General features: G+C 43.9%; 1 protein-coding gene across 1 annotated transcript in view; it reads left to right on the plus strand.

The window, feature by feature from the left end:
* Positions 1 to 1,136: 1,136 nt before the first annotated feature.
* LOC130033654 (uncharacterized) overlaps positions 1,137 to 18,299 on the plus strand; it is a 58,621-nt gene continuing 41,458 nt past the window's right edge. The window contains exons 1-3 of the mRNA XM_056125447.1: positions 1,137 to 1,257; positions 3,320 to 3,421; positions 6,945 to 7,106. Coding sequence (XP_055981422.1) covers positions 1,147 to 1,257; positions 3,320 to 3,421; positions 6,945 to 7,106 — 375 coding nt within the window. The 5' untranslated portion in view covers positions 1,137 to 1,146. The remainder of the gene's footprint in view (positions 1,258 to 3,319; positions 3,422 to 6,944; positions 7,107 to 18,299) is intronic.

Here is an 18,299-nt window from a genome sequence, read left to right on the forward strand (position 1 = left end):
CACTGTGTGTCTTTCATTCCCCCATCCATTGCATTTTCCAACATCGTCCTACCAGAATGATTTCTTTTGGTCAACAGCACAGATTCTTTAAGGTCACTGGAACCAATGGTGTATATGGCAGGTGTAGTACACGGGATGTAAGATATGCCTCTTGATCCTCTTCTAAGTGTGTGAAGTTCTCCGGGGTATCAGGAGTGGGCACATTTATTTCATAGCATGTGACCTCAAGAGGCTCACTGAGTACTGAGAACCTCATTACCCTGAGTGGCTCGTGTACCCAAAGTTCTACCACAAGCTCAGGATGCCTGGCAGGCATTGAAAAAGGAGGAGAAAAATGCTTTAGGCATCATGATAGCAGAGGACTTCAGAGAAGGCAGTGGTACTCTCAGCCTGACAGTGAGGTAGGAAGTAAGGCACCCAGAAGTTTCTTCACAGGTTCTAGCACTCAGATTCTTCTCTCTAACAACTTCCTGCTTAGGTTGCCAGGAGCAAAATTTATCTACATCTACCATTTATTAGTTCACCAAATGATGAGGTGGTGGGGAAATGATGCATTTCCAAAGGTGGACAGTTTATTTCCCCTCTAGAGCCCAGCTCAAAATTTTCATGGAAATATATATTACACAATAGTTCTAGTCTTCAGAGCAGATTATTGAGAACACAGAACACACACACACACACACACACACACACACACACACACAGAGCCATGTTAAGGAAGTGTGCACATATGCTTCACAGGTTTATTTATTGATGGCCTGGCACTACTCCAGAGTCATGTCTTAGGAGTTAGTTTGATACCAAAAGTGTGTCAAAGACAATCATTGCTGGAGAGATAGTTCAATGGGCTGAGCTCATGCTTTGCATGCAGGAGACTTTGTCACGTTCCATTCCTGGCACCACGTGGTACCTCAAGCACAACCGTAATGGCCCCTGAGAACTGAGCTGAAAATAGCTCTGAGAAGCCCTGGGTGTTCCACTTCCCCTCTCCCCCGCCAAAAAATTCAAAGGCAGCCTGTAGCTGTTCCTTGAACTTGCCTCTAATCTGAAACTTCTTTATTTGGGGTGGGGGTGGTCTGTGTCTCTTTTCTTGATCCCATTTAGATTTCCCAAAAGTTCCCAAGCCTTTTCATGGAGCAACAGAAAATGAGAACATTTCCTGATTACGATTCTGCAGTGGCCAAAGGGGGGACTTTGGGTTTGGCCGGAAGAGGCATGGCCTTGAAGAAGAGAGCCAACTGGACTTCCTTTATAAAGGTAAGGAGACAAGTGGTGACAGTCATCTGTCTTTTGTACCAGCAGTGTCCCAAGGACTTCCAAGATTGCAGAGAAACTTGCCATGTCTCTTTTGTCCCCATTCTCCCTTAATTCCTTAGAAAATTGTTCCCTTGGACTAGAAGAGGTCCCTGAAATCTTCAGAAAAGAATCAGAGCACCTGACATTGTGCACTGTGTCTCCCCACCTCTCCTCTGGTCTCTATTGACTCAAGACAGACCCATCCACCTTCTGGAAGGTTCCCCATTCCTAATCCTCTCTCTGGGATCAAAACTCCCTTTTGTTATTATTAGTGAATCTTGCAAGGCAGCCAACAGATGGATGCTCAGAGCCATTACTGAATTAATGCAGGATTTTAATCCCAAACATGTATTGAGAAGATACTGTTTGCTGGGTGTGACTCTTGGTGCTGGAGACACTCTATCCACAGACTTTGCTGCTCAAGGGAGAGGATGAGACAGCACAGGAAGATGCAAGGGCAGTCTGTTCTGATGACTGGTTATGTTTTATAAAGTTGTCACTGAATTAACTAACGCCAAATCATTATTCAGAGAGGCAATATGGGGTTGGGTTCATGGTCAGTACAGAGTCCTATTTTCCGTTTCTGTTGTAAGACACTTTGTTGAGTGTGTGCTGTTGACTCACTAATGTCAAGGCTCTGACTCCCTGCATTATAGCTCTTATCCAAAGGAAGCTTATCAAATGTGCCGTTTCATCTCTAAACCTTCCAGTGTTTGGGGGTGGCAGGCACTTCCCCATGATCTTGGGGTTCTTCTTTAGATGTTACACCACTAACAACAACCCTCTGTGTCACAGCTAGAACCCAGGATCCCATACAAGTTCTCTACCACTGGGTCGTTTTCCTAGTCCTTCAGAGCCATTCAAAACAGTGAAATCTTCAACAGAAAGCACAAATGTGTATAAGCATAGCACTAAACAGACCACCCAAAGGACCCCTGTTTGTAGGATGAGAGCAAAAAACAGAAAGCAGAACGTAGCCTGATGTCTTTAGCTGAGAAGGCAGAGTTGCACCACTCCAATCTGTTTGTACATACCCCCCAAAACTCCTCCTACACTGACACATTTTATTCTCTCTGTTTTGGGAGATAGGCCTTTCCAGCTGTGTTTGGGTTGGGAGGGACACTCTTAGTTATACTCGGCCCATAACTGTGGGTTTGGTGGTTCGGGTTCTTGACTTGGCAGTGCTGGTAGATGTAATACTGGTGTCTGAACTCAGGGCCAACCATGTACTACAGCCCAGCTAATTATTTCTGGGTTCCTCAGGACTGATTTGGAGGTTGCAGGTAAGTATTTGGAACTAGACAAATACACTAACACCAACCAACCACACGAATCATGAGAATCACTGCTTTAGAATGGAAAGAAAAGTCTTCTGTGAGAGGGGTTCGGGAAGTGATTCAATGGTAGAGCACATGCCTTATAGCTTTGTATGTATAAGAACCTGGCAACACACACACACACACACACACACACACACACACACACCATAGAGTTTCATGTGATGAAGGTGGACAGAAAGAAAGAAAAACTATCAAAGATTATTCTATAGTGGAGAATTTGAGCAATATCTGGTGGGCATAGGGTGAACCACTTTCTTATTTATTTTTTAAATTATTAAATTATTGGTTTTGTGGGCACACCCATCGGTACTCAGGGGTTACTCCTGGCCCTACCAGGAATTACTCTTGTTGAGCTTGGGAGACCATAAAGGATTCCAAGGATCAAACCTGGATCAGCTGCATGTAAGACAAGCACCTCTAACCCTCTGTTCTATGGCTCTGGCCCCATATGTTTCAAATTGTTATAGTTTCTAAGTATAGATCAGAGGAAGTGACTGGACATGACAGGTGTTTCTGAGATGAGTCTGAGATATGCAGACCCTCACCAACTCTGGCCAGGAAACTTCCTAGCCCTGAGTTCCCCACCTCCCCCATTTCAAAAGGTCCTTAAATTCTTTTGCAACAACTTTGCTTGAAAACATTTTGTTACATGGTAACTATCCATACATATGTTTGCCCACTAGATTAAACCAAAATGTGATCCTTGGCAAAGGAAGCTTTTGACTAAACTAAAAGAAGGAAGAAGGATAGATGTATTAATGCAACTCCAAGCAAAATTTTTGAAGGTAAAAGTGTACCCTTGTTCCCTTGTAGATAAAATTCTTACTAACCATTCTTAGAAAATTTAGTTTTCTTTCGCTTTCAAAAAATAGGTTCATGGATTCACTATGAAGGATTTATTTGAAACTTTCTAATATCTGTTGGAATATCATTGCTAAATTTTTTAAATCCTATTAACTTTCAGTGGAATAACAATTGTCAAAAGTCTGGCTTTAGAACTAAATATCTCTGTGATCCATCATCCATCACATAATCTCCTTGAGCTTTAGTTTCTTCATTTATGAAACAAAAGTGCTGAAGTAACTTACATTTATTGTGGTTTAAGAAAAAGCATAAAAGTTACCTTATTATCTATGAAGTGTTCTAGTCAGTAGTGTTCTTCTATGCATCCTGTTATAAAGCAGACCTCAAGAATAACAATCCCCTGGGCTGGAGCAACAGCACAGCGGCTAGGGCGTTTGCCTTGCACGCGGCCAACATGGGATTGATTCCCATCATCCCATATGGTCCCCTGAGCACCGCCAGGGGTGATTTCTGAGTGCAGAGCCAGGAGTAACCCCTGTGCATTGCTGGGTGTGACTCCCCCCCAAAAAAGAATAACAATCCCCGTTTCTTCCCCGTCCCCCAACAATCTAGTACCCTCTTACATGCTTTATTTCTATGACTCTGACTACTTTTTTATACCTGGATTATAGGGGGACTCACACAGCTTTAGTGTTTTATAATTGGTTTCATTTTTTGTTTGGTTTTGTTGTTTTGAAGTTTCCCCATCCATGTCTGGGTTCGCCAGTTCTGACTGTCTGGCACCATTCTGGAGGCCTGAGGAGCTGGAATCAAGCCCGGGGCTGCACCCCTGCCAGATATATGCTCTGTTTCTCTCACCCATCTCCCAGCTCTGTAACTGGGTTCTTTTTGGGGTGGGGGTGGGGATGATGGGGAGATTTGGGCCACATTCAGTGGTGCTCAGACCACTCCTAGTGGTCTTGGGGAACCATATGTGGTGCTAAAAATGAAAATGGGATAAGCCACAAGCACGGCTGAATGCAGAGCCAGAAGTAAGTCCTAAGCGCAGCTGAATGTGGCCCAAAAGCAGAGAGAGAGAGAGAGAGAGAGAGAGAGAGAGAGAGAGAGAGAGAGAGAGAGAAAACTAAAAACAGGATTTTGAAAAAGTTAACCTTTTCATACTATCTCTCTGGACTCCTGTAACTGGATTCTTTCCCTTAGCATTGTATCTTTAAAGTTGGGGCCAGAGAGATAGTACAGTGGGTAGGGTGCTTGCTTTGCATGTATCATACCCGAGTTCTATCCCCATGACATTACATATAGTCTCCTAAACTCTCCAGCAGTAATCATAGCACATCCTCAGTGTGGTGTGACCTTGAAACTTGACCACTGAAATTTCACCCAGAGGCACACTATCTCTTTCTACCCTCCTTTCAGCCATGTTCCGCTATCCATCCCTATAACTGTGACCATTCTCAGTATTACATGTTAGTGGAGTCATGAAGTATGTGTTCTTTTAAAGAGTAGCTTATATCACCCACCACAATATTCCCAAGTATCATCCATGTTGGAAAATGGACCAGAATCCCCTTCCCTTTAAAAAGCTTAATTATTATTGTCCTATAAATACTCAAACTATTTTACTCTATTCATTTTTTTCATGGGCATTTGAATTGCTTCTACCTCATGACTGTTGTGAATAATGCTACTCAGATCATAAATCTACAAATACCTTTTCAAAACCCTGCTTTCAGTTCTCTCTCTCTCTCTCTCTCTCTCTCTCTCTCTCTCTCTCTCTCTCTCTCTCTCTCTCCCCCTGTCTCAATTTCACTGGCTTTTGGGTCACATTCAGCTATGCTAAGGGCTTACTCCTGTCTCTGAACTCAGGAATTAGTCCTGGCAGTGCTCAGGGGACTATATGGGATGCCAAGGATCAAGCCTGGGACGGCCCCATGTAAGGCAAGCAAGCACTCTACCTAATGTACTATCTCTCTGTCTTTTACTTTTTATAAATACCTAAGTGTAGATTTGCTGTATCTACAGATAATAATAAGATGATTCTATTATCTTCTAAAGGAATTTCTATATAGCAAGTACTTCATTTTACAATCCCACTGACAGGGTACAAAGGCATCCATTTCTCTACATCCTCAAAAAATCCCTGCCGTTTCCTTTCTTTATTCTACACTGCAATCCTACGTGGAAATAAGGTGATAGCTCACTGGACATTTACATATCATATTTGGAGAATGTCTAGTAAAGTTATTTGGCCATTTTCAAATTGCGTTATTTGATAGTAGACGATCTTTCTATATCTTAGATATGAAAACTATATCAGAATATGATTTTGAAATGTTTTCTCATTCTGTATATTGCCTTTTAAGTTTTTGAGTTGTGCCCTTTGAGGCACAGGAATTTTTAAGTCTAATGTAGTCACATTAGTCTGTTTTTGCCCATTCTTCCATTTTGTCTGTGCTTTTATACGACATCCAAATAATATCATGAACAAACTTATAATAATTTTATGACCTATTTTAAATCTTCAACTCATTTTGAGTTAAGTATTGTACATAGTTTAGGATTTCGCTCAAACTTATTATTTTGCATGTGTATATCTAATTTTCCTGGCATCGTTTGTTAAGGGGACTGTCCTTTCTCCACTGAGGAATTGTGTTTTGACTATGTACTCAAGGGTGTATTTGTAGATTTTCTCTCCTATTCCATCAGCCTACATGACTGAAACATCCAGTACTGCCTCACTTTGATTACTAAAGTTTTGTAATCTTTTGAAATCAGGAAGTGTGAGTTCCTCAATATTGTTCTCTGCTTTCAGAAGACTTGGGGGGAGTCCCCTGAAACTCAATAGGAATTTTAGAATTCATTTTTCTATTTCTGCAGAAACTGCCAGTGAGACTTTTGATAAGAATTTGTATGAATGGTCTTTGATGCTTCTTGTCATATTACAGTGATTAAAATACAGTAATATGTATATCACTGAAATGAAAGATTTTCAGCTCTGGGACTATAATTCTATTCTTAATTCTTAGATGTAGAGAATGAAGATTTATTCACCACCTGTTCCAGGTCAGTTTTCTTGAAACAATACTGAGAGAGACTCTATTAAGTGCTCCTGGGAGTGAGACTTGTCTGCTTGGTGGAAAAACTCAGGATTCAAATAGTTGCCTATCTAACACCACATGACAGTTTCCTCTTCCATATCCTGAAGCTCCTAACAGCAGACTGTACAAAACTAAGTATTGATCCTTTCACCGGTGCCACCCCTTGTAGGAGTTCTACCAGCTATTATGTCTAGGGACTTACCTCAGAATTTTAAATGAGTTGCAAAATATATTTGGATACTTAATGCATTGGATGAACATCCCTACAGGAAAGTAAAGTTTGTTTCATTGCATAATGTCCTGCCTGGGGTTTCTTTCTGCTTCTTGTCCTCATGATCTAATTTTTCTGAGAAGAAAGGAATAACTCATTTCCTACCCATTCCTTCTTTCTGTTCTTTTACTCAAGATTTCCCAGCCTGAGCGAGTAATGCAAGTGCTCCAAGCTCATGCTGCAAAGACACTCTTGCTGGGCTCCTCACATTCAACTTCTGCAGCTTCCCAAGATCTGCACCAGGACAGTTATGACCAAATATGGGAGAATATTTACAGCAACATCAACCTGTATAAGGTAAAAAAGAAGAAATAATTAATATGCTTCTCTGCTCTACTCAACACCTATGCTTAGCCCTTAGAAATTTACCTTGATAGTTTTTTCAGTGATCCTTTCCCCTCCCTTCAGAAAACTATTACCTAGCCAGGTTTATTTTCCTTATGTAGAAAATTTTTACATAAGGAGGCTGAAGAGATAGCACAGCAGGGAGGGTGTTTCCCTTGCACTTGGTTGATTGGGTTTGATCCCTGGCATCCATATAGTTCCCTGAGCCCTTTTAGGAGCAATTCAAAAGTTTAGAATCAGAAGTAACCCCTGAGCGTTACTAGGTATGGCCCCCAAACAAAAATGTTTTTAAAAATTAAATTATAATTAAAAAAAGGAAAATTGAACTGGAAAGACATACAGCAGGTCGGCACTTGAGGCCAACCCCAGTTTGATCCTCAGCACTACATATGGTCTATTGAGCCCCTGCAGGAGTGATTTCTGAGCAGAGAGCCAGGAGTAAGTCCTGAGCACTGCCTTCTATGACCCCAATGCTAATAAGAACAATAATAATGATGATGCGATAGCACAGCGGTAGGGCATTTGCCTTGCATGCAGTCAACATGGCCGACCCGAGTTCGATTCCTCCGCCCCTCTCGGAGAGCCCGGCCAGCTACCGAGAGTATCTCACCCACACGGCAGATCCTGGCAAGCTACCCGTGATGTATTATATATGCCAAACACAGTAACAACAAAGTCTCCAATGGAGATGTTACTGGGCCCGCTCGAGAAAATTGATGAACAACGGGAGGACAGTGACAGTGACAATAAAATTAAAATGTTTTTGTCATGCCATGAACACGTGAATATTTGTGCTGAGCTGTGCACTCTAGTTTCACACCAATGAGCCTGACAGTTGTTCAATATTCTGAGTGTTTAGAGTGTAGTCGAGCAGCATCTAGTCTGGGGCCCATGAACTCCTGTGCTCTGGTCCTGGCACACATCAGGATAGACACAAATGCTGCTTATCAGCTACCTATGACCCCTATGCCTGTATTGTGTGACCCACAAATGATGTTATAAATATTCAAGTGACCCTTGGCATAAAAATTGGTTCCCATCCCTGGTTTAGTGAAAATGTGATCCTTACAGTAGGGAGAGTTCTACTGAGGAAATGTCTTGAGAAGGAGGAAATTGATTTTAACTTAAGGGAAGCAAAGGCATAGGGAAGTGGTGGTGGAGGATATAGAAAGTAAATTCAGGAAGAGAAGCATAAACTGTGGTTCAGGGGAGACAGAGTGTACACGTCTGCTTTGGTTCCAAAGAGATTCATGAGGAAACACAGTGGAGAAAGGTCTCTTTGAAAAAAATTTTGAGGTGAGAGGTCACCCAGCTGTGCTGGGGGCTAGCTCTGAACTCAGTACTTGCTGGCTTCTCCCCCACACTGCCTGGAGTAATCACGTGCGTCAACCTGGGGTTCCAGCTTGCAAAGCTACTCTTGGCCCCTGAGCCATCACCCCATTTATTTTAGTGGAAGGAGGAAGATTGTGAATGCCTATAAACTCTTTGTTAAGGAATATGTACTTTGTGTGTATGGGAAGTAATATGTGCAAAGCTGTCATTTTATCCTGCCTGAAGATAAAAGCTGGAGCTTAAAGGTAGATAAGTGTAGCAACTAGGTGTTTATTGTATTAAAAGAAGGAGATTGTGGTGGTAGGAGAGGCATGAAGCTTGGCATTGAATGGACATTCTTTCTACACAAAACCAACAGGTCATTGTCTTTATAGTGGCACCCTAGCTTTGGGAGGGGGAGGTTGAGGGTGTTGGAGCCACAGCCAGCTGTGCTCAGACCTTACTCCTGGCTCTGTTGTCAGGGATCATTTCAGGTGATGCTGGGGGACCATATGCAGTGCTGGTGATTGAACTGAGGTCTACCACATGCAAGACAAGTGCCTTAACCCCTGTGCTATCTCTTTATCCCTGGTACCATAACATTTTGAAGTTATAAAGTATTGTTTGTTGCTCTAAGAGAAATGTTTGTTTCACTGGATTGTTTAAGATGGGAAGATCCAAATGCATTTATAGTCTGAGAGAAAGGAGGGTGGGAAAAAAAGAGATAGAGATCTGAAAGAATCATTTTGTCACAGCAAATTCCGATGAGGGAGAGCAGGATCCAGGGTGGTGGGGTGAAGAGATCACAGTAGGAAGGAAGAACTGAGGAAGGGAGAAAGACATCTGTTCCTTACAAAGAAGACAAAGAGCCATGAAATTTTTATGTGTAAAAAGCAGTAAGATGCAGGAGGGAATTGAGAATTGTCCCAGAAAGGGTTGGCGGGGAGGGGGGTGGGAATGGGGATGGGAGAAAGTGTAAGGGCAGTGGGAGGGGTGGGGGAGAGAGAGAGAGAGAGAGAGAGAGAGAGAGAGAGAGAGAGAGAGAGAGAGAGAGAGAGAGAGAGATAAGGTGGGGGAGGACGTTGAAGAAGAGGAGGAAGAAAAGATTGGAGGAGGTTGTTGTTTGTGCTGGTGACATGGAAGGCAAAAGTGCCATGTGAGTTTTTTTGCTGTGGGGAAGGTCACAGATCCTTCAATGAGGAAAGAATGACCATCTAGTGCAGAGCAGCAGACTTCGATATTTTCTCAACCGTGGATAGTGCCGTCCTGTGCCCTGGTCCAGACAAATTAGTTACAACAGGATGGTTAGAGCAAGGTGATATAGACCTGTGGTTTTCAACCTTTCTATACCAGTGCCTGGTCCAGTGGACACAGGTGAATGTCAGAGGTCATGAATTTACAGCCAGTCCATTCTGCATGAAAATGCATTACTTCCATTCTGAAAGATATTTTTCTAGTAACTAAAATTCCCTGAAAGTTTGGGGAAGTTCATCTGTGTGAAAGAGAGAAGAACATTGTCCTACTTCACCTGCCCGGGTTGGCCATGGGGGAAGTGAAACTTGAAATTGGGTCTAAGGAATTAGAATATCTGAACACAAATGCACATGCACAAATGTGTGCACGTGCGCGAGCGCGCACACACACATACACACACACACAAACACACACATATTTGACCAGTAAATTTCCAGTTTCATTAGACCAGGATCTAGACCAGAGTTTCTTAACCTTTTCCAGACCCTGCCCCCCTTCCATCCCTGTATCCTCCCCTTCCTTTGCCGCTTACCACATTGTGATCCCGCACTGATGCAACTTTGACTTTAGACTAGTCTGGGGGCCCCAGGGGGCCCTGTGGTCTCCGGTTGAGAAAATTGGCTCTAGCGTGATGAGATGGATACACAGGAGCAGTTGCAGCCAGTCCTAACAAGGAGCTCCTGGATCTTGAATTCCTGTAACCAGCAACAGAGATAGGTGCGTGTTGGCCAAAGGAAAGGTCGACCAAGACTTCTCAGAACGGAGGGCTCTGAAGACAAAACTGGATGAATGGAAAGGAGCCATCCCTGCTAATGGGATGGATAACAACTCCTTCAAGTGGGAGCCTAAGTCCATTATATCTCAGAAAGGGCACTTTGAGGCAACAACCAAGTTTACAGATTCTCACCATAGTTTCCTACAGATGCTACTTTGTGACCTCCCCAAATATTTATGCTTTGGCCAAGAGTCCATTTACACAGTTCCAAGACACAGAGGAAGCCTAGTTCTGTCTAGAACACAGTGAGATGATGAGGGAGTGAAAAAGCAGCAACTGGGAGAGGTGGCAGGACTGTGGGAGGAATGGTAGCACTGTCACAAACTTGTAAGCATGTAACAGTCCAGTCTGAATTTTTACATAGTTGTGCTGATCAACCTAAAGGCAGCAAGGGACAAACAATACCCCATGCAAAATAGTCTTCAGGGCCTTCTGCATGAAGGCAAGTGGCCCCATGCAACTGTTCATTTGACAGCCAAGGAAACGAGGCAAGCCCAACTGTGGCAACAGCTGCAGAATCCTTTCTCAATGCCAGTGGAGTCTGTTCATCAGTAACCTTCCTTTAGACAGCTGCGATTTTACTTTTGTTCTGTTTGGTTGGTTGTATTTTGTTTTTGTGAGGCAAGATAGTTTTTATTGAAGCTTATTTAGATGTGAGGAGATGTGAGGAGAGAGAAAGAGAGAAGTAAGGAGCTCAAGGGAGAACACGGGCTACTTCAGAGTAGAAATAAGCAAGCAAAAATATCTAGAGCCAAGCAAGTGAGATACATGAAAGAGATAGCCTAGATAGCTTCTTTTTTCTTATTTAATTGAAATTAATTAATTTTAATTTTTATTAATTTATTTTAGTTGAAGGTTTGTTTTGTTTTATTGGGCCACATACCTGGCACTGCTCAGGAGCACCCCTTGGCTCTATGATTGCAGGTTCCTCCTGGTGGTGTTTGGGGACCCATATGCAGTATACCAAGGTCAGCTGCTGGCAAGACAAGTGGTTTAACCTATAATATTTCTCCAGCCTCCATTTTTTTGGTTTGTTTTTGGTTCCACTGCAAATGGCAAAAAAATCCTCCACAGGGTGTGATACATCATTCACAGAATTCCACTGTTGGTGCTATGGCAGGGCCACACATGCCTGGAAACACATGGAACATGCCAGAGCCTTCTTGGAGCTCACCTCTGGGCAGGCAGAATGGAGGCCAGCAGGACCCGGTGAAAGACTTACAAGCGTGTAGCAGTCCAGTTTGAATTTTAGCCTCTTTATGCTGATCAGCCTAAAGATGGCAAGGGACAAACAATACTCCTTGCATTGGAATTTATTTATCTATTTTTTGGAATAGTTTTCTATTTACTGAAAGGTTGTAAAAAGAGTACAAGAGATTCCCGTGTCCTTAGCCAGTTTCTTCTAGTATTAACATGTTACATTCCTGAGAACATTTGTCACAAGCAAGGAACTTATTTTGATACGTTCCTGTTAACTGTACTTTGTTTGGAATTGGCCAGTTTTCCCAGAATGCCCTCTTCACCCTCCAGACTGCCTCCACAGTCCACCACTGTCTCCCTGTCTCCCATCTCTGCAGATCTGTGACTTGTTTCACTAACTTCCTTTCTTTAATATGCCCCTGACCGTCTCTAGCTGGTCTCTCAGCTTGACTTTTCACTGGGGCGTACTGCACGCGATACCAGGATTGAGCTGGTGGTGTGTGATGGCGCATGACCAGACCATTACTTTTAGTAATCAAGAGCATGGGTACCAAAATATTCATTAAAACCCTTTGTTGTAATTCTTCACAATTTCCACAGAACAGAAACAAAAATGACCTGCTGTTCAATGAGTCGCAAATATTGTCCTTGAGGTTTTTACTGTGCACCTGCCTATTGTCTCAACTGTCTTCTTTTTGAAGTTTTGCCACCACTAAACTTGGTGGTGTTCACAGATTTGTGTGACCTGCAGCTTCCCTGTCACTTCTTGAGCTCTCCTGTCTTGCTTTGTTTCCTGACAATTAAAACCCCCAGTCATGCAGAGCTACTGTTAGTGCTATACTCACAGCAACCACCTTGCTTGTGAGGTTTGGCAAAGTATGCATCATTACAAAGGCATTAAGCATTGGCCTCCAAAATTTGCACCCTTCAATGGGTTCAAAATTTAAAGACTGGTTGTTGAGACTTAAAAAAATAATAATAATTTTATGGGACCAGAGAGATAGTACAGTGAGCAGCACATTTGCTTTGCATGCAGTCAACTGGTGTTCCATCCCGAGCACTCCAGGCGATGCCTCAAACCTAGCCAGGAGTGATCCCTGAGCACAGAGCCAAGAATGAATCCTGGGTATGGCTCAAAAAAACAAAACTTTAAAAAATGAATACTTGTTCCCTGAAAAAAAAAACTTCAAATATTACCAAAACAAAAAACAAACATTGTCCTCCCATTGTTCATCGATTTGCTGGAGCAGGCCCAGTAATGTCTCCATTTTGAGGCTTGTTGTTACTGTGTTTGGCATACAGGTAGCTTGTCAGGCTTTGGCGCGTGGGCGAGATACTCTCGGTAGCTTGCCAGGCTCTCAGAGGGGGGCGGAGGAATTGAACCCAGCTCGGCTGGCCTGGCTGCGTGCAAGGCAAATGCCCTTCCGCTGTGCTATCGCTCCAGCCGAAAGAGGAAAATTTCCCATGCTCACTGTCACCCCTTTCACCTGGGTCCTGCTGGCCTCCATTCTGCCTGCTCAGAGGTGAGCTCTGAGAAGGGTCTGACTTGTTCTACATATTTCTAGGCATGCACGGAACTGAGGAAGTGCCAACAGTGGAATTCTGTGAGTGATGTCTTTCTTTGGAGGTCTTTCTACCACATGTGGCTGGCCACCTAGCAGTATGTCTCAGAGTTTTGTCAGCTGTTTCTTTGAGAGGCTGTGTTCTAGCTCCCTGTGTCTTACAGCTACACCTGGGGAACACTGTGACCCTCTTTCTCCGCCTGCCCAACCCCTGAGAAATCAGGTCTTACTGAACTTTCTAATACACACCTTTTTGTGCCCTTGTGTGTTTGTGCCATTTTATGTTTCTGTTTTGTTTTGGGGCCATACCAGAAATTTTACAAGGCTTATTCCTGGCTCTGTGCTCAGGGATCATACTGGTGAGCTAGTGGGGATTATAGGATGCCAGAGATCAAGCCTTGGGTCAGCTGTGTGCAAGGCAAGTGCCCGACACAAAGTACTATCTCTCCACTCACGTGTTAGTCCTTAAATGATATACTTAGCAGTGAATTGGGGTGGGCACAGAACACACAAAATTCTATTTTTTTCATAGTTTCTGCCCAGGGCTGGAGTGATAGCACAGTGGTAGGGCGTTTGCCTTGTGCACAGCCAGCCTGGCCGAGCCAAGTTCGATTCCTCCGCCCCTCTCAGAGAGCCTGGCAAGCTACCGAGAGTATTCAATATGCCAAACACAGTAACAAGAAGTCTCACAATGGAGATGTTACTGGGCCTGCTCGAGCAAATCGATGAACAATGGGAGGACAGTTTCTGCCCAATCATTTTCTCTTCCAACCTGCAACTTATGAGATCACCTGCTTTCCCAAATCCACTTTAACATGAACTCTGCTGTTACTGTTGGTTGATGGAAATGTCTGACTAGATAGAGACAATTCAGGTCCAAATGGACTGCACGTGGGGGGTGTTCTTTTGCAAAAACCCACTGTCATTAGAACAAATGGGCACTTCGATTAGATCCCTGAGTGGATCCCACAGTATCAGCAACTATTAAGTTATCTGGGTCTGGTGCTACTCTCCAGGAGAAAATTGGTATACTGACATGGTCAGGCGCAAAAATACATCAATAATAAGATAAAATGGTTTTGTGTGACAAGTTCTATTATTTGCCATCATACTTCTAAAGCAGTGGTTTGAGTTGCTCACTCTTCTTGACTATGTGAAAGGGTCACGTGGCAGGAAACAGCCCCCTGGGCCTGCCCCTTTGCTTCTTCTCATTGGCCACACCTAGGAGAGTCGGTAACAGTCAGCCTTGCCCACATCAACTGCTTCCCTCCTGTTCCAGGGGTCAAACGTCAGAATGAGTATACATAGGGCCAGGAGCACTGACGGGCTGAGCACAGGTTCTGTTCGCTGGAGGTCTGGACTTGGTCTTGGCACCACAGTGTCCCCAGGCATAGCCACTGAGCCACCAGCCAGGAGCAGCCCCTAAGAAACCTCAGGTGTTGTATATGCTCCAGTGTGCAAAGGCCAAGGAAACAGTGCCCTTTCCTTGGTTGCCCTCATTCCATTCAATAGGGCATTTAAAAATAATCATGTCCTAGAGTTGGCAAGATAGTACAGCAGGTTGGGTGTTTGCCTTGCATGCAGCCAGCATGCCAGGTTTGATCCCTGGCACCCCATATGGTCCCCTGAGCCTGCCAGGAGTAATCCCTGGTGGCAGAGCCAAGAGCAAGCCCTGAGCATCCATATGATCCAAAAACAAGCAACTTAAAAAAAAAAAACATGTTTTGGGGAATCTATGCACTTTTCTGCCTTCTCCCCTTTCCTTCCAGTCTCTTAAAACCTTTTCTGAATTCCAAAACCATAAAATAAAATCAATTAAAAATCAAAACTTTTTAAAATTTTATTTATTTTTAGTGAAGAGCCTTGCGCACAGCCAGCCTGGCCAAGCCGGGTTCGATTCCTCCACCCCTCTCAGAGAGCCCGGCAAGCTACCAAGAGTATCTTGCCAGCACGGCAAAGCCTGGCAAGCTACCCATGATGTATTCAATATGCCAAACACAGTAACAACAAGTCTCACAATGGAGATGTTACTGGGCCTGCTCCCTCGAGCAAATCGATGAACAACGGGAGGACAGCAAACAGTGCTACAGTGAAGAGCCATGATTTACAAAGTTATCTTAGCTGTGTTTTAGGCTTACAGTAATTCAACACCAGTTCCTCCACCAGGGTCAATTTTCCTCCACCAGTGTTCCCAGATTTCCTTGATAAGGTGGAAGTGGCAGCAGCCAGCCCATCTCTGTTTGTAGGCTCTTCAAGATTCCAAGATTCTTCAGCATTTTCAAGAGTGAAAATATTGAAGATGCTCAGACTCAGAGTTTGAAAGTGGAAAAGTTTATTGGAAAGTAGAAGAGAAAAGAAAAGAAGCTCCCCAAGTGGGGAGAAACAGTATAAGACTAAGTTAAGGTGACACACACACACACACACACACACACACACACGAATCTCAGAACCGAGGTCCCTCTGCCTGCCCCCTAGGAAACCCGGCGGTCGCCATCTTCTGGAACTCAATGAAAGCTTCAGGTACATGGTGGCAGTGGCAGCAAATGCCAGGCCTCACGGGACAGGGGAGGAGCTGGCTCTTCTCCTTTCCCCCACCCCGATGGGACTCTGAGATGATACCCACAAACTGCCACAGGCCACTTAAGCTCCCACAGGGTCATGATCCAGAGACACAGACACGAATCTTGGAACCGAGCAGCTCCCTGCAGAGATCTCTCCTGACCCTATTATTAAAATTCTAGAATTCCTAGAGCAGCAAGATTATATTTTATCCATAACAAGCAATACCAAACAAATTGTCTAACACTGCTTTTTTGGCAGTTATGAGTGGTGGTGGGACTGGTGTCAAAATATTAATTTTGAATGTAACCAAAGTAGGAAAAGAGTATTGTGCAAATTGTCTGCCACACAAACAGGGGAAGGGGTGGGATGGAAGGTAGGGGGCTACTGGGGATTTTGGTGAAGCAAAAAAAGACTAAGTTAAGGTAAGGGAGTTTGGTGAAGGCCTTTTAAAGGGGCTTCTGGCATCCCTATCAGTTGGCAAGTGTTTACAAAAGGTGCCAGAAAATTGCAATGATGTCTAGCTAGTATAAATCTTTCTGGGCATTTTGGCCCCTTATTTTAGTTTCCCTGTCATCCTAGGCTCCAGGACAGAGTTGCATGGTCCTGAAAGTCTATATGATCGGTGGGGCAAGTCTTTGGGAGTGAAACGTGTCAGGTCAATGGGAGAGAGGTGAACAAGGGAAGCTGCCTTGAAGAAGGTGGTTTCCTTCTTTACTGATGAGGGGAAACACATCTTCCAGGTCCAATTGCCATGATCTCAGTTTCCCCATCAGCCTAGACTCCACGATGGCCCATTATCTTAGTTTCCCCATCAGCTTAGAGTTTTATGTTCCTGGAAAGCCCCAGAATATGGAGACAGAAACTTGCAGGTAGAATGCGTGTTATAGGTTGATGGGGCAGAGACGGAACATCTGGAGAGAAGAAACTGTGGCTTTCTCTCTCACTGGCAAGGGGGAAACTGAGGTTTCCTCTTTCATGCTCCCCACCCCAACCCCCACTTCATCCCTATAAACTTGACAGGCTCATTACAAGGTTCCAGTGGTTGCCACTTAAGATCTCACGTTTTCAGTTCTGCTGAATCTGTGTTAAAACCAAACATTTTTCTGATGACAACAAGACACATATTAATTACAAAAAATTGGGGAAACAAAGAAAGTGAAGTTCACTTCTAATTTTGCCTCCCTAATTTACTAACTGATGTAGCAGTTCCCATCCACACTCTTTCCTTCCTTTTTCCTGTGGCTGCCCAGGAATTAAGGACTTAGAGGCGGAGACATTAGGGCAGGGAGAACATACAAGAGATGTGCATTTCCCACAATTGGCCTCCAGGCACCATCTTAATGCACCAACAGCCCTGATCCAGAGACACATCAGCAAATCCCGGAAGACACCACAGCTCTAGAGATCTCTCCGGGCCCCATACCAGGCCAATTTCACTGGGGAACCCCAGATGGAGCAGGTGCAGTCTCCCCACCTACTCCAGATGGAATCCCGGTAACCAGGAGCTTCCACTAGCAAGCCCCCTGTGTGTGGGTTCCAGGACTGAATCTCCAGATGGTGCCAGAGGACCTGGGCTGCCCCTCCCTGAGTCCCCTCCCTCCAAAAGACTGGCTGTCATGCCCACAATTTGCCTCCAGGTGCCATCTTAGCGCACCATCAGCCCTGGCCCAGACACTCCCAGTTGAATCCCAAACTGAATTAGTGCCATACACACATGTCTCTGGAACCCAACCATTTACAGTCTAGAAATTTACATTTTCAATTGCGGACATGCAAGATCTCATGATATTCAAAATAAGTAATGGAAAATAAATTATCTAGTGTCTGTCCCTGGCAGGTAGGCTTGAATGGTAGTGGGTAGGGTGGCAAAGGAGAATAGATGAAGGAAATTTACTTAACTAGAGATCATTTAGTGGCAGTCCCTCCTGCCCAAGGTAGTTACTGGACTTTGTTCTGCGTATATTTGCACATCAGTGAATTTCTGTGCAAACATCTCACAACACCAGGATGGGATCAGTGCCTGTACATTGCCATGTGCATCCTCTTTGTTGCACAGAAACACAAGTTTATCCTCCCCAAAACAGAACCAGAGAGCTAGTGCAGCAGGTAAGGTGCCTGACTTGCACACAAAGATGAAAACTGACCAAGGACTTATAATGATGAAATAAAATAACTCAGAATTTAGCATGGGACATTTATTCACTGATCTCTCTCAGCCTGTAATAAGACTGAATTTAATGAGGTTCAAAGTTCCAAATAAACACATTCTTTACAAATTATATCCAAGAGCCAGATACATAGCATAGGGTTTAACGTGCCTTGCATGCTGATGACTTCATTTTGATCCCTGGCACTGCATATGGTCCCCAATCCCCATCAGGAGTGATCCCTCAGCACGGAACCAGGAGTAAGCCTTGAGAACTCTTTGTGTGGCTTAAACACCTCCGTCCTCCCAAAAAGCTATCTGCTTTTTATAAAGTT

This window comes from Sorex fumeus, unplaced genomic scaffold, assembly GCF_029834395.1.
Source record: "Sorex fumeus unplaced genomic scaffold, SorFum_2.1 ptg000054l, whole genome shotgun sequence".
Taxonomy (NCBI): domain Eukaryota; kingdom Metazoa; phylum Chordata; class Mammalia; order Eulipotyphla; family Soricidae; genus Sorex; species Sorex fumeus.